The sequence below is a fragment of the Macaca fascicularis genome, chromosome 8 (genome assembly GCF_037993035.2).
Source record: "Macaca fascicularis isolate 582-1 chromosome 8, T2T-MFA8v1.1".
Lineage (NCBI taxonomy): Eukaryota > Metazoa > Chordata > Mammalia > Primates > Cercopithecidae > Macaca > Macaca fascicularis.
In genome coordinates, this window is record NC_088382.1 from 77,444,592 (window position 1) to 77,467,506 (window position 22,915).

General features: G+C 39.4%; 1 protein-coding gene across 2 annotated transcripts in view; it reads right to left on the reverse strand.

The window, feature by feature from the left end:
- The window catches only part of CPA6 (carboxypeptidase A6), a 310,258-nt gene that overhangs the window by 40,369 nt on the left and 246,974 nt on the right, over positions 1-22,915 (reverse strand). For both annotated transcript variants that reach the window (XM_073998937.1, XM_005563488.4), the window contains 2 exons: positions 19,423-19,533; positions 18,822-18,912 (listed from right to left, as the gene is read on the reverse strand). In XM_073998937.1, the coding sequence (XP_073855038.1) occupies positions 18,822-18,912; positions 19,423-19,533 (202 nt within the window). The remainder of the gene's footprint in view (positions 1-18,821; positions 18,913-19,422; positions 19,534-22,915) is intronic.

The window sequence follows — 22,915 nt, forward strand, 5'->3', positions numbered from 1 at the left end:
CTGTTCATGTCTTTTGCCCATTTTTAAATGAGGTTATTTGGTTTTTGCTTGTCGAGTTGTTTAAGTTCTATAGATTCTAGATATTAGACCTTTGTCAGATACATAGTTTGTGAATATTTTCTCCCACTTTGTAGATTGTCTGTTTACTGTATTGACAGTTTCTTTTGCTGTGCAGAAGTTCTTTAATCAGGTCCCACTTGTCAATTTTTGTTTTCGTTGCAATTGCTTTTGAGGACTTAGTCACAAATTCTATCCCACAGCCCATGTCCAGAATGGTGTTTCCTAGGTTTTCTTCTAGAATTTTAAAAGTTTGAGGTCTTACATTTAAACACTTAATCCAACTTAATTTTTGTATATGGTGACAGATAGAGGTCCAGTTTTGTTCTTCTGCATATGGCTAGTCAGCTACCTTAGCACCATTTATTGAATAGGGAGTCCTATCCCCATTGCTTATTTCTGTCGACTTAGTTGAAGATCAGATGGCTGTAGGTGTGTGGCTTTATTCTGGGTTCTCTATTTTGTTCCATTGGTTGATACATCTGTTTTTGTACCAGTACCATACTGTTTTGGTTACTGTAGTCTCATAGTATAGTTTGAAGTCAGGTAATGTGAAGGTGCCAGCTTTGTTCTTTTTGCTTAGAATTGCTGTGGCTATTCAGGCTCCTTTTGGGTTCCATATGAATTTTAGAATAGTTTTTTTCTAATTCTGTGAAAAATGATGTTGGTAGTTTGATAGGAATAGTATGGAATCTGTAAACTGCTTTGGGCAGTATGGCCATTTTAATATTAAGTTTTCTAATCCATGAGCATGGAATGTTTTTCCATTTTTTTGTGTCATGTAATGTTTCTTTTAGCAGTGTTTTGTGCATCAATTTTTTATCTTGAAACTTAACTGAAGTCGTTTATCAGTTCCAGGATGCTTTTGGTAGAGTCTTTAGAGTTTTCTAGGTATAGAATCACATTATTTGCAAAGAGAGCTAGTTTAACTTCTTTTTCTATTTGGATGCCTTTTATTTCTTTCTCTCGCTTGCTTGCTCTGGCTAGCACTTCCAGTACTATGTTGAATAGGAGTGGTGAGATGGGCATTCCTGTCTTGTTCCAGTTCACAAGGGGAGTGCCCTAGTTTTTCCCATTCAGTATGATGTTGGCCCTGGGTTTGTCATAGATGGCTAGTTTCTGGAGGATTTTTATCATGAGGGGATGCTGGATTTTATTAAAAGCTTTTCCTAGTTTATTAAGATACACATATGGTTTTAATTCTGTTTATGTGGTGAATCACATTTATTGATTTGTATATGTTGAACAAAACTTGCATCCCATGAATGAAGCCTACTTGATGATGATGAATTAACTTTTTAATGTGCTGTTGGGTTTTGTTTGCTAGTATTTTGTTAAGGATTTTTGCATCTATGTTCATCAGGGATATTGGCCTGTAGTTTTCTTTTTCATTGTGTCTCTGCCAGAATTTGATATCAGGGTGATGCTGGCTTCATAGAGTAAGTTAGGGAGGAATCCTACCTCCTCAATTTTTTGGAAAAGTTTCAGTAGAATTGGTACCAGCTCTTCTTCTGGTAGAATTTAGCTATGGATTCATCTGGTCTGAGGCTTTTTTTTTTTTTCGGTTGGTAGGTTTTTAATTACTGCTTCAAGTTTGGAATTCCATATTGGTCTGTTCAGGGTTTCAATTTCCTACTGATTCAATCTTGGGAGATTGTGTATTTCTAGGAATTTATCCACTTTCTCTAGATTCCCTAGTTTGTGTGCATAGAGGTGCTCATTACAGTCTCTGAGGACCTTTTGTATTTCTGTGAGATCACTTGTAATGTCACTTCTGTTGTTTCTGATTGTACTTATTTGGATCATCTTTTTTTCTTTGTTAATCTAGCTAGCAGTCTATCGATCTGGTTTATCCTATCAAGGAATCAATTTTTTGGTTTTGTTTGTTGTTTGTATGAATTTTTGGGTCTCAATTTCATTCAGTTCTGCTCTGATTTTATATTTTAAATTTCGTCTGCTAGTTTTGAAGTTAGTTTTATCTCGTTTTTCTAGTTGCTATAGGTGTTATGTTAGATCATTAATTTGGGCTAACTTTTTAAGGTATGCTTTTAGCACTATAAACTGTCCTCTTAACACTGCCTTTGCTGCATCCCAGAGATTTTGTATGTTCTCTTCCTGTTTTCATTTATTTTCAAGAATTTTATGATTTCTGTGTTAATTTTGTTGTTTACCCAAAAATCATTCAAGAACAAGTTGGTTAATTTCCATGTGACTGTGTGGTTGAGAAAACATTTGAAAGAAGGAAAAACAACACTAGGCCTCCAATTCTGGCATTTTAGTATATTTTTCCTCAGTCTTTTCACTCCCTATGTTTCTATGTAATGTGTATGTATCATATACACATATCTGTCACATATACATATAGATTCATCATTATGTATTTTATAGAATTAAAACCAGTGAAAAAATAATTACATTGCCAGCATTAGGCTCAATAATATACATTCTTTTATTATTTTAAAATAAACTTCTTGTTAATTTTTGTGGCTTCCTAAAACTTTACCAGCTGAATATATATTAATTTATTTGAACATTGCCTTGTTCAACATTTGGGTCACTCTTCTTATTATAAATGACATTATGGTCAGCATCTTTTTCTGTTTCCTTATAATGTATTTTCAAAACAGAAAATTTAGAACAAAGGGTACAAACAGGCTCAAGGTTCTGCCTCGAGTCTCTTCTCTGTTCACTACTCATGTGTACCTGGGCAATCCAATCTGCCTGCAAAGCTTCAATCACTCCCTTTGTGTTGACGACCCACAAGTCTATCTGTTTAGGCTAGACCTTTTATAATACTCCAGATCTATATATAATTACCATTGTCTATCTTCCCCTCCATTCCCACAAGCACCTCAAATCCACTACTCACAATCGGACTCATGTTTTTCACCAGATTCTAACCTCCTACTAGCTGCCAAATCTTGGTAAGTAGTGCCTCTATCCACCAGGTACTCTAACCAAGAACAGAGTCATCCTGGATACCTCCCTTTCCCTCTGCTTCTCTGTCTTGCTGGTGTCTTAATAAGTGCTGCTTCCACATTCCTTGTGAGCACGGTTTCTCTTCATCTGCTTTATTGCATCATGGTTTATGGTCCTGCTGTAGTTTCCTAACCAGTCCTTCGGTTGACACTGTCACTCAAGTGATACTCAGGGATCAGTTGTTTTCTTCCAGCTTTAAAATCTGTAAGGGTGACCAGGCATGGTGGTTCATGTCTGTAATCCCAGGACTTTTGGAGGCTGAGGCGGGCAAATCACTTGAGGTCAAGAATTCGAGACCAGACTGGCCAACATGGTGAAAACCCATCTCTATTAAAAATACAAAAATTGAGCCTGGGCGACAAGAGCGAAACTCCTTCTCAAAAAAAAAAAAAAAAAAAAAAAAAAAATTAGTCTGGTGTGGTGGCATGCTCCTGTAATCCCAGTTAGCTGGGAGGCTGAGGCAGGAGAATCACTTAAACCCAGAAGGTGGAGGTTACAGTGGAGCTGAGATCACGCCACTGCACTCCAGCCTTGGCGACAGAGCAAGATGCTGTTTCAAACAAACAACCCCAAAAAGCAGTCTCTAAGGGCTCCCAATTATTTTGTGTTTGTCAAACATTTCCACTAAAATACCCCTTAACAGGCAGTGCCAACATAGACTGTTAGTTAAGAACTCCTTTGAAATCCTTGTTTTATCTTAAAAATCAATGTGAACTGTAAGGTTTATCTGATTATATGTTTGGGTTTATCTCCATATAAAATAATTCTGCTTCCAAAATCTTTCAGTGAAATTGATGCTCCCTGGCTGGGTGCGGTGGCTCACGCCTGTAATCCCAGCACTTTGGGAGACCGAAGCGGGCAGATCACCTGAGGTCAGGAGTTCAAGACCAGCCTGGCCAACATGGTGAAACCCTGTCTCTAAAAATACTAAAAAATACCACTGGGTGTGGTGGCAGGGGCCTGTAATCCCAGCTACTTGGGAGGCTGAGGCAGGAGAATCGCTTGAACCTGGGAGGTGGAGGTTGCAGTGAGCCGAGAGCATGTCATTGCACTGTAGCCTGGGCAACAAGAGCAAGACTCTGTCTCAAAAAAAAAAAAAAAAAAAAGGAAAAGAAAAAGAAATTCATGTGTCCTATAAGTGGGCAATAACCTTTTATGACTTTCTCTGTGACGTAACCCCACTTGCAAACATACCAGTTTGAATAACATGGCTTCTAGAATAAAATCTTCATAGCTCATCATAGCATGGAACCTCAGCATGTACTGTATCTCTGGGTCCTCACTTCTCACTACTGCTTCCTGTTATCCTTCATCAGAGCCATACAGGGCCTCTTGCTGTCCTCACCATGTTCCATCCTGTTGACATGCCACATATTTTCCTCAGGTCTTCACCTGTGTCCCTTACCTAGAATGCCCTCTTGACCCTGCATCCTTTATTTACCTTCTGCCCCACTGTTTAGTCTACCCTGGTATCAAATACATTCTTAATATTCAAATCTGCCCTTCTATCCCCTATGAAGACTTTTCTGACTTAACCAAGTGTGAATATATTTGTATGTATTTATATATATCTATTTCTGTTATAGTATGTGTGATGGTTAACTTTATGTGTCAATTTGGCTAGGCCACAGCACCCATATAATATTTGGTCAAATGTTACTCTTAATGTTTTGTGAGGGTATTTATGGATGAAATTAACATTTAAATCAGGGGGCTTTGGGTAAGGCAGATTACCCTCCATAAACTGGGTGGGCCTCATCCAATCAGTTAAAGGCCTGAATAGAACAAAAAGAGGCTGGGCACGGTTGCTCGGGCCTGTAATCCCAGCACTGTGAGCAGCTGAGGCAGGGAGATCACCTGAGGTCAGGAGTTCAAGAACAGTCTGGTCAACATGGTGAAACCCCATCCGTAATAAAAATATGAAAATTAGTTGGGCATGGCAGTGCATGCCTGTAATCCCAGCTACTTGAGAGGCTAAGGCAGGAGAGGCGCTTGAACCCAGGAGGCAGAGGTTGCAGTGAGGTGAGATTGTGCCACTGCACTCCAGCCTGGGTGACAGAGTGAGACTGTCTCAAAAAAAAAAAAAAAAAAAAAAAAAAGGAATGCCCACCCCCAACCCTCCTGCTCCTGCTCTTCTACTGAGCAAGAGTGAATTCCACCATCAGATTTGAACTGCAACGTGGGTACATCCCTGGGTTTCCAGCCTGCTGGCCTACCCTGTAGAGTTTGGACTTGCCAACCTCTGTAACTGTGTGAACCAACGCCTTAACAACACTGTCTCTCTCTATACATCCAATTGGTTCTGTTTGTCTCTTTTCCCTTCTCCACTCCCTCTGTCTTTTTTTCCCCCTTCCCTTCACTTATTCTAACCTCAGTGATTTGAAGCCCCATGAAAACACGGAATCTATGGCATCTGTCTCTGCTTCCCAAGTACCTAGCTCACAATGTGGCAGATAGAAGGCATTCATTCCATATTTTTGAATAAATGGAGGAATGGATCATGTTTCCCTTTTTTTTTTTTTTTTGAGGCAGAGTCTCACTCTGTCAGCCAGGCTGGAGCATGATCTCGGCTCATTGCAACCTCCGCCCGCCCCGGTTTCAAGCAATTCTCCCACCTCAGTCTCCCGAGTATCTGGGATTACAGGTGTGCACCACCATGCCCGGCTAATTTTTGTATTTTTAGTAGAGACGGAGATTCCCCATATTGGTCAGGCTGGTCTCAAACTCCTGACCTCAAGTGATCCACCCGCCTCAACCTCCTGAAGTGCTGGGATTACAGGTGTGAGCCACACCCGGCCTTGGATCGTGTTTCTGATATGCCTCACCAAGTTGCTTTCTCGTGCCCCAAGAGATACATGCCATCCCACTCATAGCGTCCAGCTTAGCTGATCACATCAAACATTTTGGGCAATAACCTAATAGATAAATGTTACACCATTTTATTTTAATATATTTTTGATTTTGAGGAGGCTGCTCATTTTCTCATGTTTGTTTATTTTCATGAATTGAGACTCTATGCTTTTTAAAGTTCTTTAATCTACGAGAGTCTTGGAGATTTTCTTCATATTTTGTGTGGACTGTTAAAATTATTTTTATGTAATGTTTGATTCTGAAGTATTTATATAAAAATGATAATAAAACATTCTCTGCTGTATTTGCTGCAAATACTTTTTTTCACATGGTTGCTTATCTCCATTTTGGTACCTTTTAAAATAACAATTCTTCACATAATAAAGGTATATTTATATGTATAATTCAATGTGCTATATGTCATGATTCTCTAAAGGTGCAGATAATAATATTCATAGATTAGGCTTTTATTATATTTTGAAAGCAGTACAATCAAATGGGAAGGTTTAATTAGAATCCAAATATCTGCCCTTGATGATCCATTTGGTATGCAATAGCCAGAAGGAGTCTCTTAAAAAGTAAGGTCATGTTGTTCCTTGGTTCAAAACTCTCCAGTGCTCTCCCATCTCATGCAGAGTAAAATCCAAAGTCCTTCCTTGGACACAGAACCTCCATTATCTTGCCTCTGACCACGTCTGCCTCTTCTACTCCTCTCTCTCTTCCTCCCTCAGCTCTAGCCAGACACCCTCTCCCTGAAACCCACCAAAGATGCTCCCATCGTGGACCTTTACATGACTGTTCCTTCTATGTGCACTGTCCTTTCTCTAGACCTCCTCCCCTCCCAAGTATCATCAGAGTGGGCTTCCCTAGGCCACCTAAAATAGCTCACCAACTCCCACCCTACACTGTCTGGCATGTGTAACAACTTGACTTTCTTTGTTTTCTTCATTGCTGTTTTCCCAATACTCAGCTAGTTAAATAAGTGAATGACTAAATTCAAGGATGCATCTGATAACCTCTGAGGTGACAACTATATAAAATGCATTTGGTATTATTTTTGTTGTAAAAAGAAATCCTTTTTTCTTACATATTAAAAACACTCCTAACATTACGTTGGTTTTTTTGTTTGTTTTGTTTTGTTTTTTGGCACCTTCTGTGTTCTATTGTTCACTAGAGTTTTGTGGAGCTTGGGAAATGCTCTTCTGGAAGACAGAATAAAGGCAAGGTGACTGCCCTTCTGTCTCTTGTCATTATTCAGCATACCTCAGCTTTTCAAACAATTATAAAAGGTGGTAGATAAAAAGAATATCATCATTTACTCACATCTGTGTTTGAGAATAGCATTCAGAAGAGATGGTTTTAATAACAGAAAAGTTACATCATAAGGAGTTTGGATTAAAAACAAGAATATAAATTGAAAGGGAATTGGGAATCTGAAAATAAGGAAAATATTTAATAACATTAGTGACCCAGGAGGAATATAATGCTATAATGCTTATGAAACGATAAAATGGTAACAAGGACCCCAAAAATCAAAGCAGTTCTATAGGCATGAAATTTATGAAAATAAAAAACAGCATGACTTCTCAAATGCAAATGGTACAGCTGGAGGAAAATTATCAGAGAGATATAGTTTGTTATCAGTGAAATCAGAAATGCACTGAAAAGCAGCCAGTATAGTGGAAAAGGAATTAGTAGGTAAAGGTTTTTTGAAAACCTTACTCATATGCTGACGGACAGACTGGAGGCCTCCTAAAGATTGAGCAGCATGGGAGCGTTACCTGCTGAAACAGGGACAATAAAATTACTGGACTTAATAATCAGTACCAAATAAAAAATCAGTAGCTTAGTGTCCCAAGAGCCAAGGGAGTGATTCTGCCACCTCCCCCATGTCTCACTTCAAAAATAGCATTTTTATGTGCTGCTCACTCATTGACTTTCAAAACTAAGTTATTTGTAAAATATTTTTATTTTATTTTATTGAGACAGAGTCTGGCTCTGTCACCCAGGCTGGAGTGCAGTGGCACAGTCTGGGCTCACTGCAACCTCTGCCTCCCAGGCTCAAGCGATCCTAACCACCTCAGCCTTCCTAGTAGCTGGGACTACAGGAACATGTCACCATGCCCAACTAATTTTTGTATTTTTTTGGTACAGACAGGGTTTTGTCATGTTGCCCAGGCTGGTCTCAAACTCCCAAGCTCAAGTGATCCGCTTGCCTTGGCCTCCCCAAATGCTGGGAGTATAGGCATGAACCATTGCACCTGGCCTGTAAAAGGTTTTTAAATGTTGTTTATAATGTCATTATCAAAAACTTCAGCAAATATATTTATTCATGATGTTGCAATAGATGTTAAAAATAACTAGATATTGTCCTTCAAATGCAAATTCTTACATATTTACCCACAAGAATAATCAGAGATATAAAACAACAATATAGTGTACTGTGTATACACACAAAATGAGTCCCAAGAATTATTTATAATCTGTTGTTACAAAAAATTCATTTTAAAAAGCTTTTGGGCATGTTCTGCCTAAGGATCATGAAATATAAAACAGGGAGAGGAAATGATTTTTGCATATAATCAGTGTTTTAGATCAGGAAAAGAACAACTTAAGAGCAACTTCACAAAAGATAGCTCTTTTTAGCAGTGTATTAGCTGGAAAATAGGTTTGAATAGGAAGAGAAGAAAAGGAAAGCTTTTCGTATTTTCTTTAAATCTTAGAAACAAAAGATTTCCAGTTAGCCTGTGATCTTCTATCCTAGAAAGAATGAAGTTAGCAAAAATATGTTTAAGGTTGATGAGACAGGAGTGCTGAAAGGGATTAATATATTCCTTAGTTGAGTAGTGCTAAGGAGGGAGATAATAGCTTACTAATATTTCTAGTAGATACATTGTTTTAAAAGGACAAATTAGCATGGTAGATGGCAATGAAATATGAAAAGGTAAGATAGCAGTAATGAATACAAGGAAAAAGAAAAATTGAGCTGAATGTTAGACAAAGCTTATGAAAGAATTCTTGGTCAAAGTAATAGATACAAGGTAGGAAATTAAATGTTTATAAAAGACTCTGTACTGGTCAGAGTTTCATGAAAGGGCACAGAATCCACTATGGCTAGTTTTAAGCAGAGGGGATTTTATTTTTACTTTTATTTTTTGAGACAAGGTCTCACTCTGTCACCCCCGCTGGAGTATAGTGGTTTGATCTTGGCTGACTGCGACCTCCACCTCCCAGGCTCAGGCAATCCTTCTGCCTCATCCTCCGAGTAACTGGGATTACAGGCACATGCCACCATGCCTGGCTAATTTTTGTATTTTTTTTTGTCGAGATGGGGTTTCACTATTGTTGCCCAGCTGGTCTCGAACTCCTGGGCTCAAGTGATCTGCCTGCCTAGGCCTCCCAAAGTGCTGGGATTACACGCTTGAGCCACCATGACTGTTAGCAGAGGATATTTAAAAAAAAAAAAAAAGTATAAAACATTTTTCAGAGCCTTCTTGGAAGACTTGACCAAGAAGGCTACTGTCTCTTCCAAGATGAGGAAGCAGCACATTCAGCGGAGAGCCAAGAAGGTGAGCTGCTTTGGATGAACCACACACTTCCATAATGGTAGCAGACAGTAGGACCATGGAAGGCACAGAAAAGCAACTTCCATCTTTCTTCCATGCTTTAAGCCGAGGTGAGCGCACCAAAGAGGTAGAACCTAAGTCAGACCCAGATCCCTAACTAAAGGAGTTCTAGAAATGCAGCTTTTATTTATTTTAATTTTAATTTTTTTAAAATTTATTTATTATTATTATACTTTAAGTTGTAGGGTACATGTGCATAACGTGCAGGTTTGTTACATATGTATACTTGTGCCATGTTGGTGTGCTGCACCCATCAACTCGTCATTTACATCAGGTATAACTCCCAATGCAATCCCTCCCCCCGCCCCCCTCCCCATGATAGGCCCCGGTGTGTGATGTTCCCCTTCCTGAGTCCAAGTGATCTCATTGTTCAGTTCCTACCTATGAGTGAGAACATGCGGTGTTTGGTTTTCTGTTCTTAAATTTTTTTTTTTTTTGAGATGGAGTCTTGCTCTGTTGCCCAGGCTTGAGTGCAGTGGTGCGATCTTGGCTTACTACAACCTCCACCTCCTGGGTTCAAGCGATTCTCCTGCCTCAGCCTCCTGAGTAGCTGGGACTACAGGTGTGGGCCACCACGCCCGGCTAATTTTTTGTATTTTTAGTAGAGATGGGTTTCACCATATTGGCCAGGCTGGTCTCAAATTCCTGACCTCGTGATCTGCCCACCTCGGCCTCCCAAAGTGCTGGGATTACAGACGTGAGCCACCACGGCTGGCTGCAGCTTTTATCTTTTTGGCCTCAGCAGTACAGGTAGGCACTTAGAAAGAGTTTGGAATGGATGGAGAGTGCCCATACCCATAATGTACACTACTGACTTCATTCTTAGAGAAACTGAAAGGAAAACACCTAAAATAACAAAATCAGAAAGATCATTAAGAACCAGTTCTTCTGGCTGGACATGGTGGCTCACATCGGTAATTCCAGCACTTTGGGAGGCTGAGTTGGAAAGATTGTTTAAGCGCAGGAACTTGAGACCAGCCTGGGCAATATAGTGAGAAATTTTCCTCTATGAAAAATAAAAAATAAATTAGCCAGGTGTGGTGGCTCACACTGGTAATTGCAGCTACTCTCAGAAGGCTGAGGTGGAAGGATTGATTGAACCCAAGATGTTGAGGCTTTTAGTAGAGGCTGCAGTGAGCCAGGATTACACCACTGCACTCCAACCTGGGCAACAGAGCTAGATCCTATCTCAAAAAGAAAAACAAAAAATCCCCAAAAACCAGTTCTTCCTAAGTTTCAGCATTCACTGTTAGCTCTTCTTAAGTATCAAAAGGACTGTTATACAGGATTTGAAAGACAACATTTAAAATAAGAAATACCTTCAGGCTACACACTTTTATTTGGAAACTGTGATACTATTGTGACACTGTTACTTGTAGGAGGCAGCAAAGAAGAAAGTAAGTTGTCTGGCATTGGTAAGTTCTGGAGAACCAAGTGCAGATAAGATTGTTTTAGATACACTATGATGAGGATAAAAGGCCCTAAAACCATCATCAAGAAGTCAGGCCAGCACTAATTCTAATTGTGTTAATGTCTAAAATGATAGCTGGGTTTTCCAGCAATATGACAGAATTGTGGCAGATACTGTGATAAAAGCTCCTGCTATAAACACATCTAAAGGATCAATAAAACAACGTATATACATGGCAAAGTTCTCAAAAATGTTCCCGAGGGTACAAGTGTGAAGAGGGAGCTGGAATAATGGCTGAAGCCGAAGCAAAAGCTGCAGGCATGCTTGGGGTGTTTGCTGGTCTCTGACCTGGAGACTTGTTTCAGTGGCCACAAGTGGTGGAGGCAGGGGATCAGCATTTGGGTTCTCAGTATGCAGGAAAAGGGAGCAAGACCCAGACATACACCTGGGAGTCTCAGAGTAGGACACTTTCTTTCTTTCTTCTTCTTCTTTTTTTTTTTTTAAAAATACAGAGTCCTGCTCTGTTGCCCAGGTTGGAGTGCGGTGGTGTGATCTCGGCTCACTGCAACTGTTCAAGCCATTCCTGTGCCTCAGCCTCCCAAGTAGCTGGGATTATAGACATGTGCCACCACACCTGGCTAATGTTCATACATTTAGTAGATATGGGGTTTCACCATGTTGGCCAGGCTGGTCTCGAACTCCTGGCCTCAAGTGATCCGCCCAACTCGGCCTCCCAAAGTGCTGGGATTACAGGTGTGAGCCACTGTGCCTGCCCCAAAGTAGGACACTTTCCATGAAAATGTGGGCTACAAAAAATCGGCCTTCATGGGAAGATGCCAAACTCTGGCTGGGAAAGAAAAAGGTCTTCCTGGAGAATTCATAACCATATGCCTGACATCTCATGGGTTTGTAAATTCAAACTATTTGCATGGTGTGTGGTGGTCCAAGATCAGAAATAGTGCCTGGGGGATCTTCCTCTGCTTCCCTCTTACACCATACATTCCCAATCTCTCATTTTTTTTTTTTAAATCTATTTCATTTCGGATAAAACAGTTTCATTCATATTGTTATTCTGATACCTAAACTACTCCTCTGCAGTTTCACATTGTTTAACTCTTCGACCAAATGAGTAACAGAAATCATTCATAGCAACTTGATCCCTAAGGAGTCAGACTACGGTTAGAAATAGACATTAAAGTCAGTCAGATTTGACTTTTCATTCGAGCTCAATTCATAATCTTGAGCAAGCTCCATAACTTCTCTCTTCGTTTCATCAGCCAAATAGGGATAATAATAGCATCTACCAATGAGAAGTTCATGTTGGGCATTTAGCACTTACTTGGCACATAATAAGTCCTTAAGAAATGCCAGCCATGTATCAACAATGCTGTGCAAATCCTTATGACCTAAATTTCTAAATATCCAGGATTCTAGGTCCTTAGCTTTCTTTATAAAAAGCATAACTAAGCATTATGGTTTAGCTCATTGATCTTCTAGTTTTAAAATTTTCTACCAACTTTGATAGATATTAGATGATTTATATCTTTTCATATTAAATTGGTTGTTAAGCAAAGAATATGATAAGCCAACAGATCTCTTCACTTTGTATTTCTCCAGGATCCCAAATAATTTCTTAGGAGTAGGATGTGAACTCATTAAATCTTTCGAGACTGTCTTATATAATTTCTAGCACTTTGCAATATAGAAGGGGCTCAATACATTTGTTTGGATACAAAAGTGGATTAATGTATGTTAGAGTCATCGCTAACAGAGGTGGCAGGAATCTTAAGGGCCTAGTCTGACCAGTTAGTTGATGTTTAATCCCCATCAACATGTCATTCTCAGCCAGAAGTTATCTGGAGCAGAGCTTGTCTACTAATCTCCAGTGACAGAAATTAACTCTTCTAAGGCAGTGCATTCTTGCTGTCCCATGCCTCTGAAATTTGATGTGGATTAGTTCTCTCCCTCAGCTTACCTTGAAGCCAGACTCAGCACTTCATCACATCCCCAGGGTGATATTGTGAAATATGTATTTGGTCTTTATCCTGTTTCCTGGAACACATACAGCTCCTAAAATCTTTAGACTCTGGAGTGATGAGTATCTTTGTATGCTAATAGGATGACTTGTGGCTGGGGGTCCCTAGGCAGCTTCAGAACGGGGACAGGTCGCTGAAAGACCAAGCCATGAGAGGGTTGGGACTTTCAGTGCCACCTCCCCAACCTCTTGGGAAGGCTTAAGGTTGAGCCAATCACTAATGGCCGGTGATTTAATCAAGCATGTCCACATGATCAAGCCTCTGTAAAAACCCAAAAGAATTGGATTCAGAGAGCTCTGGATAGCTGGACACATGGAGGTTCATGGAGGGTGGTGCCCATGGAAAGGGCATGGAGCTTTCATGCCCTTCCCACATACCTTGCTCTATACATCTCTTTCATCTGGCTGTTTATCTGTATCCTTTATAATAAACTGACTAACATATATAAAGTGTTTCTATGAATCATTGTAGCAGATCGAACTGAAAGAGGGGGTCTTGGGAACCCTGATTTATAACCAGTCAGTCAGAAGTACAGGTCGCAAGCTGACATTTGTGACTGGTATTTGAGGTTGGGGGCAGTCTTGTGGCACTGAGCCTTTAACCTGAGGAATCAGACACTCCCTTTAAGTAGAGAGTGTCAGAACTGAATTGAATTATAAGACACCCAGCTGGCGTCCACTGCAGAGCTGCTTGGGGTTTAGCAAGAAAACCTCAAACATCTGGTGTCAGAAGTGTTGTACTAAGAAAAGTAAAAACACTTTGGGTTTTTCTGATCATTCCTTACCCAGAGAACAGATCCAATACCACAAATCCTTATGTTGGGGCTTAGAAATTGACACCCCTGCCTGGGTGTGGTGGCTTACACTTGTAATCCCAGCACTTTGGGAGGCTGAGGCAGGTGGATCACTTGAGGTCAGGAGTTTGAGACCAGCCTGGCCAACGTGGTGAAACCACATCTCTACTAAAAATACAAAAATTAGCCAGGTGTGGTGGCGGGTGCCTGTAATCCCAGTTTAGGAGGCTGAGTCAGGACAATCGCTTGAATCTGGGAGGCGGAGGTTGCAGTAAGCTGAGATCACGTCACTGCACTCCAGACTGGGCGACAGAGTAAGACTCTGTCTAAAAGAAAAGAAAAGAAAGAAAGAAATTGACACCTCCAATATAGCACCCTGGCATGCTAATTATTTTCAATTAATGGCCCTTGAAGAACAGCAGATCCTGGAAGAAGCTTTATGCTGATATTTCCTTATCTAGCACAAGTCCAGACCCGCCAAAGAAGAAAACAGTTACCTGTAGTCCTTTCTCTGAGTTTTCATTAATTTAACTCATATTGCAGGAAGAGACTGAGGTTTGTCAACACACCTGGACAAGCATTTGTCATCAACTATTGTCTGCTGTATGTTCTACAAGCCCATTGAATTCCCCTAAAAATATTTCACCATGCCTCAAACTGCCACATTTCTCCCTACCCCTTTAAAGAAGGGTTTATAAACATCTGTACCCCATTGGATTATTGGGTAATCATCCTTCTGTGATTCTCTCATGCTATGCATGTTAAAATAAAATTTGTATGCCTTTCATCCTATGAATCTGCCTTTTGTCAGCTGATTTTCAGCGAACCTTCAGAGGGCGAAGAGAGTTTTCCCTTGACTCTACACTTGGTGAAGTAGGTTGTACTGAATATCACCTGTGGTGGTGGTTGTGAAATGCTGGAGAATTTGCATACTTCACGGCAAAATTTAATTGCAATCCTCTATAGGCATTTTTGAGTACTAAAGTCTCTTTCCATACAGTCTAGCAACATTACCTCTTTTTATTGCTCTCCTTGCCCCAAATTTAGGCTCTGAAATTCTCTATGTTTTCAGAACAATTCAGTTTAGGTCCTTAGCTAGTATAGCTCTCTCCAAACAAAAGCCACTCAGCTGGAGGAACTCATCGTTTTAGAAAGCAGGCCAGTGGCCATCTACTGTTTATTTCATAGGGATTGGCTGAAAACCACCAATTTGTAATGGTTTCTCTCTTCACCCCAGATGATCTACCCAAATGATTCCCCAAGCAGAACTGCCCCCTGCTCCACTTTTTTTTTTGGATAGAGTGGGAGGGTAGTGGTCAGAGAAGGGCATATATAGAGAGGGGAACATGTGGTTCGGCTGCTAAAAAAAATCATATAGTTTTCTCCATATTACATCTAATTTATAATATTAGGTAACTGAGTGTTCTAAAAGAGTTACTATGTTTCAATAAGTGCCTAACTTGCTCCTAAATAGAAACAAAAACATTTTTATAATAGCTTTGTTTTATAATCAGCTATAATTCACATATTATGAAATCTACCCTTTTAAAATGTATAATTCAATGACTTTCAGGATACTCACAATTGTCACATCTCATTCTAGAATGTTTCCATCACCTCCAAAAGAAACCCCTTTCCCCTTAGCAGTCACTCCCTAATTTTCCCCTCTCCTCAGCCGGTGGCAACCACTAATCTACGCTCTATATAGATTTGCCCGTTCTGGACATTTAATTTGCTCTTTTGTGACTTTTTTCACTTAGCATAATATTTTTAAGTATCATCTATGTTGCAGAATGTATCAATACTTCATTCTTTTTATGCCCAAATAATATTCCATTCTATAAATATACCACATTTTATCTGTTCATCGGTTGATAGACATTTGGGTTGTTTCCAATTTTTGGCTATTATGAATAATGCTGCTATGAACATTCATGTTCAAGTCATCATGTGGGCAAATGTTTTCATTTCTCTTGGGTATATATATCTAAGAGTGGAGTTGCTGGGTCATATGTTTAACTTTTTAGGGAAATGCCAAACTGTTTTCCAAAGTGGCTGCACCATTTTACATTCTCACCAGCAAGTATGAATGTCCCAGTTTTTTCACACTCTCACAAACACGTTATTGTCTTTTTATTACAGCCATCTTAGTGGGTGTGAAGTGGCACCTAATCCTATTGTGGTTTTGATGTACATTTCTCTGTTGGCTAATGATGGTGAGCATATTTTCATGTCCTTATTCCCTTTTATATATCTTCTTTGGAGAGTATCTGTTCAAATCATTTATGCACTTTTAAATTGGGTTACTTGTGTTTTTATTGTGAGTTGAGAGAATTCTTTCTATGTTTTGAATACAAGTCTCTTAGTAGATACATGATTTGTGAAACTGTCTTATGTTCCATAGGCTTTTCTAAATAGTAATTTGTATTTAGGCAACACTTGAATTATTCAGAAGTTAAAGATTAAGTATGGATATTATTCAAACCCTTTACCTTTCTCCTGGATTTGTTCCAATTTGGAAAATCAGTGCTTACAGCATATTTTAAAAAGAGTGCACAGAGGAAAGAAAAAGCACAGTGCTTCACAGAGAGAATGTGCTCGATTAACTTTGGCAAATGAATGAATTAAATTTATGCATTTATTCCTGGTTCCTACCACTACTCTGACTTGTCGAGTCCCTCTGGGGGACTTTCAGAAGAGTGATATTCATCTTATGGGTGAAACACCCTCAGGAGAGCTATGAAGTATTCAAAAAGTATGCCTGTCTCTACGTGCATGCTGGACTATTCCACATGCACACACTAAAGCATAACCACTATCACATGGGGATCCACACATTCTTCACGGTAAAAAGCAGTTTCATGTTCTGCTCTTTAATTTCAAGAATCACTGACTTAGGAGAGAGAAACAGCTGTTTTTGTCACTTCCATGCTGACCCTACAGTATTTTCAATGGTCTGGGCATTTCTATGTCATTTATGCTATGGATGTTTATTTGGAGGTTCACTTTAGGGAATTTCATACTTACCTCAATATCCCTGACCTCAGAGTGATTCCTACATTGTAGTTCCCTGTCCCCTTCATGTAGCACATAGCTGCGGGGGGATGGACCTGACCCTGGGAGGGAGGCAGGTCACACTTGGCTGCCTGCCTATGGGATCAGCTGAACCCACTCTGGAGACCTTGCAGCTGACACAGTACCAGCCAGGCTGCCCGCACTTCCCTATCACTCCCAACAGTCTATCAAGATCATTTTGCAACTGCATTTGACATAATCCCTTGTATATCTTGAGTGTTGGCTCACAGCAAAAATCAGAATGATTCAAAACTGGGAAGAATCAAAGGAATTCTAGTTGGGGCTGCAGCTGAAACTGAAAAACCAAAGAAGGCAAGTGTATGAAGGAAGCAAGGTGGGTAAAGGAAGAACAACAAAGGGAAGCAAGACCTTACTTGCAACCTGATATAAACAGGAGTCTAAGTTTACACAGGCAGAACTGGCTGCTGCTAGAGTTACTCAGCTCAATTACCCATCCAGGGCACTCATGCAGATGCCTGTAGGCATGCATATGACACATATGTGGATGAGAGTCTCCGCTTACAGGTGAAACATCCCTGTGGTTATGAGTACGGAAAATGGCCCCATCAGAGAGAAGGGAAAGTGAAAAGTTTTCTTTAAATTAGTGGATTTCAGGAGTTAACATACTTGTTGTCTTAGTATAGGTTGGAGAAAACAATTTCTAAATAGAAATAGCCATCTATAACACCACATCATAGTATTTATACAATGCTTTTCCCCCCCTTCATAAATGCAAGTGCTTTTAAGTATACATTATTGCTCATCATCACAACATTCCCATGAAGATAAGAGGTTGTTTCACCAATTGATGTGAGGCTTAGAAGAGAACTGACCCTGTTTTGGAGGTCAGGGAACGAGGAATGGGTTACTGATACTTAGATCCCAGTTTGGAGCTAGGAACTAAATTAGACATTTCACATATATAAATTTCTTTAGTCCCTCTAAGAACCCCACAAGGTGGTTGGCATTATGATTTCATAGATTAAATAAAATTGCCCAGATCACTCAGCTAGTAATGGTAGAATCAGACTACATTTGTCTTATTTTAGAGCCATATTCTTTTAGCTATGTCATGCTCTTATTTGCCAATTCTAATCAACTGAAGCCTCTTGCTTGGAGGGATGTGTGGAAGGAATCAAAGCCCACGCCCAGTTATTCTAGCTGATGCTAGTGGGATGGGAGGATTGGCATCTCACATAGAACCTAACCCTCATTGTAGAATGAGTGAATGTGGAATAGGCCTCATTTCTAAGGGTCTAAAGGAAGGATTTCCATTAAACAAGGGTCTATATTTTGAGGGACCTATAGAAAGTCTCAATAAAAAGGCAGCTCCTAACAACTGCATTTTGATAATAGTTTTCCATCCTCTCCTTTTTTTGCTGCAACTAAACTAGCCATGACTAATTTTCTCATTTCTCCCTGATACTTGCCTGCTTCTTTCTTCAGTAAAAGGATTTCCTTCCTTAAAATGACATCTTCCTTTTATTTTAAAGGTGATTATTAATGAAACATGGAATGCAGCAGAAATACATTCCCGACGTGCGTGGTCAATCCACTTATGACCAGCAGAGTGGTACGATATAGACAAGGTTGTGACAGCTTTGACCACGACAGACAGACGAAGGGAGGATCAGTGGTGCTTGTATGAAAAGGATAAAAAGATTTAACCAGAATTATACTACACCACGGTTCATGTTTTAATTTGGGGAATGACAAATATTCCTCAGTTTTCTGCTTTTACATATGTATTTAAATTTTCAGTTTTCAGGACTGAGTTGACAGATTTAAAATCCTTGATTTTTATATATTAAAAAAGAATTCTTTCATTTTCTTTTGCCAATTATAGCTATCATGTATGTGTCTGTACCTTTCTCTACCAGGTTTTCACATAGAGAAAAACATCAGTCTCCCATGAGCATCCTCTGGGCTCATATTTTGCAGAGTAAAACCTGCAGAAAACTTTGGATCTGGATCCCAGTTGGTCCCAAACTTACCACACCACTTCACTTTCCAGTTCCGATTGGCATCCACTCCACGGCAGCGAAACCTTGAGTTCCTTGACCTTGTTTTTCTCCAAAATCGATCCTAGACATAATTAAGAAAACAGGTGTAGAGAAAAATACTCAAAAGGTTATTCGCATGCATTTTAATAGCTCAATCAATGAACGAGTCATACCGCTGAGGAGAGAGTTCTCCTGTGGATAGACAAGCCCGGGGAGTGAAAAAGAAGACTGGATTAGTAGTGGAGACCCAGGTTCACGCTCCAATTTCTGCTACAAACTTTCTGTATTTTGCCTTCTCTTGGCCCCATTTCTTTATAGGCAAAATTGAATAGGCTGGACTAGACCAGTGATTTTTCACTATTTATTTGGAAGAAGAAATCTTTATTTATGTGAAATCTCTACAAAATCTACACGTGAAAATGAAATCAAATTGTTGGTGCTCTGATTGGGGAAAGAGTGAAGGTCTCTTTTGCATCTCGAGAATCACTCAGCTGACTGTCTGTCCAGCTTCCTTCCTGTCCTGGAAGTTTGTGACTCTCTTTTCTAAGATTTATTTAGTCATCTTTTCAATTGGATAGGCAAAGTGACTTACATTGGTCCAACTAAAATGGTATCCATCGACGTTAAACACAGGCATGATATAGAAATATAGATGATTCAACATTTTTCTCATGGCTGGGTCACTCTTATGTGTTAGAAGAGCCTAAAAGACAAAGGTGAGATTTTTCTTTTAAATTGGTTCCCAAAAAAGGAGGAAAAAAGAGTGTGAGATATCCTTTGTACCCATGAGAAATACCAAATACTGTGGTTTAAAAAGTAATAAACTAACATGAACTTTACTCTTCGACATCATAAATTCTCTGTTAAGACTTCTGTCTGAATTAAACTCTTTATTACCAATAATCTTTTAGCAGAGCTGTTAAAAAAGATCAATTGGGCAGCCTCTTGAATGTATTTAAGATCTGGTTAAAGTTTTAGGCTGATTAAGAAAGCAACAACATAGATAGGCTTTTGTATAACCATCTGTTTTTAGATTCCATTCAATTGTGGACAAAATCATTACCTAAATCTATTTGATAGCTTTACCCGATAGATCATAACACAGACCAGCTGCATGTCATTTAATTGTCTAATTAGTAGCAGCCTCAAACCTTGGAACCTACTGCATTGAGACTCTATTCTTTTCTCCTTACTTTTCTATAAAGAATTTAATGAACAATACAACATCTTTGCCATCTTCATTGTGGCTCCTTTGAAGTCTTGCTCTTGTGATTGGGTTTTACTTATATGGTGCCTGGCCCCAAGTCTGAAGATTCTGCACTACAGATTGGCCTCAAATAGAAAAATATTGTATGTGCTTTCAAGAAGATAGACATTTTGAAATACCATTCTTATGGAATGAACCTTTTAAAAAGTTATTTATGATGCATGTTTGTCTATGTATAGAACATCTTGGAGGAGCACACAGGCCATTTATAACAGTGGTTGTCTTTGTGGAGGGGGACTAGGGGACAATGTGTGGGAAGGAGAATTATCTTTCTCTCTCTCTCTTTTTTTTTTTGAGATGGAGTCTTGCACTGTTGCCTGGGCTGGAGTACAATGGAGCAATCTTGGCTCACTGCAACCTCAGCCTCCCAGGTTCACGCAATTCTCTTGCCTCAGCCTCCGGGGAAGCTGGGATTACAAGCAGGCACACCACCACACCGGGCTAATTTTTTGTATTTTTAGTAGAGACAGGGTTTCACAATGTTGGCCAGACTGGTCCCAAATTTCTCACCTCGTGCGTGATCCACCCGCCTTGGCCTCCCAAAGTGCTGGGATTGCAGGCATGAGACACCACGCCCGGCCTATCTCTCATTTTACACTTATTTGGATTGTTTGCATTTTTACCATATTAAAAACACAATTCAGATAAATGAATTTGTTTAAAAAAACCCCACGTGGCTGGGCGCGGTGGCTCACGCCTGTAATCCCAATACTTGGGACGGTCGATGTGGGCGGATCACGAGGTTAGGACATCGAGACCATCCTGGCTAACAAGGTGAAACCCCGTCTCTACTAAAAATACGAAAAACTAGCCCGGCGTGGTGGCGGGCGCCTGTAGTCCCAGCTACTCGGGAGGCTGAGACAGGAGAATGGCGTGAACCCGGGGGGCGGAGCTTGCAGTGAGCTGACATCTTGCCATCGCACTCCAGCCTGGGCGGCAGAGTGAGACTCCGTCTCAAAACAACAACAACAACAACAACCCCCACTTTATTGGGGTATTGCTGACATACAAAGAGTTGTACATATGTAATTAATGTATATAACTTGATGCATCTTGAGGTAAGTATATACCCATAAACCATCACCATAATTTATGCCATAAACATATCCATCACTTTAATAGTTTCCTCCTGCTCTTTTTATAGATTATCATTATTATTTTTTGTGATAAGAACACTTAACATAAGCTCTACCCTCTTAGAAAGTTTTTAAGTATATAGTACAGTATTGTTAACTGTAGGCACTATGCTGTACAGTCGATCTCCAGGACTTATTCAACTCACATAACAAAAACCCTGTTTCCCCCTCCCCAAATAAAAGAATTCTAAAATTATGTATAAACTGCCTTGCAAAATTAAATCCTTGAAATTTCAATCTTCTTTAACATCTAGTTAAGTAGGATTTCTCAACCCACATAAGCAGCATTCTGTATTTACATAAGAATTCTATTCATCGAGAGGAAATCTAATAATACAATTTGTTAGAAACTATCACTATATTAGAAATAATATTGAAAATATAGGGATACACTCAAGAACATGAGTTAAATATAATCTTATATATAATCTAAATATCTATGAGGGTAACACAAGTTTATAAACATTAATACCCTTTCTCTCTTGTCCTTTTGTTTAAGACTCAATAATAATTTGTTGGGCAACTAACTTCAATGGGACTTTCCTATATGCTTGAATTTCTATTATCTGAAGCCTCAAACTAGGGAGAAATCCCTAGTATGCAATCAGCTGTAAAATGGTAGAACTTTTTCCCCCAGATAAATGGAGATTCCTCAATGCTTGGATGAAGTCTCCTGCTGGGATGGCAGGGACAGAGGTACGTGATTGGCTACATTCTTCCTTAGCTGTGGCTTTCCATGTCACTCTAGAGAGGAAGAGAAAAGAGATGGCGGAAGAAAGGAGCTGGGGCAACAAGCCACGAAAGAAGGGGTAGAAAAAAGCTATGGTAATTTCTCTCCCTCCTCTTCTACCATTGGGGACCACAGCTCTTTTGTCTCAGTCCAAATTGAGGAAGTCTCATCTTTTCCAAGCACGGATGTTAGTACTTACATGGCCAACTGGTCTAGAGACCTGCATGACAATGCTTGCATCTTATTCTATCCTCTCCAGTGCAGGTGACCTCCATAACTTTATATTTAAAATAAACTGCTAACTTCCTTTTGAAAAACTATGACATATTTTAAGCAAATAGAAAAAATAAAGAGAAGTCTATTGCACTTATGAGCCCACCAATACATCTTGCCATATTTATGAAAGCTTTAAAAAAATTGAGATATTATAAACAAAAACTCCCTTTTTATTACTTCCTGATTCCATTTGCTTTCCCTCCACCAACGTAATTCCTATCCTAAGTTTGACATTATCCTTTCCATGCATGATTGCTACATATATATGTAGCATGAGAACAATGTATGATATTGTGTGTATGCCTTAACATTATATGTAAGTGAGATATGTTAATCTGTGATCTGCTTTCCTCCCAATATAATGTTGATGTTTATTAAGTTGAGGATTTATTCATTTTAACTGTTAAATGGTATTCCATTATAGGTAAATACACAACTTATTTTGTTGATGGACAGTAAGATTGAGTTTGGTATTTCACTGTTATAATATTGCAATAAATATTCTTGCATATTTCTCCTAGACATGTGAGAGTTTGTTTATAACATATAGCCAGGAATGGATTTGTTGGGTCATGAATTTACATGTTTTTAATTTTACTAAATGTTGCCATATTTTATTCAGGTTGCTAATGCAGTCATACACTATATAACGATGTTCTGGTCAACAATGGATTGC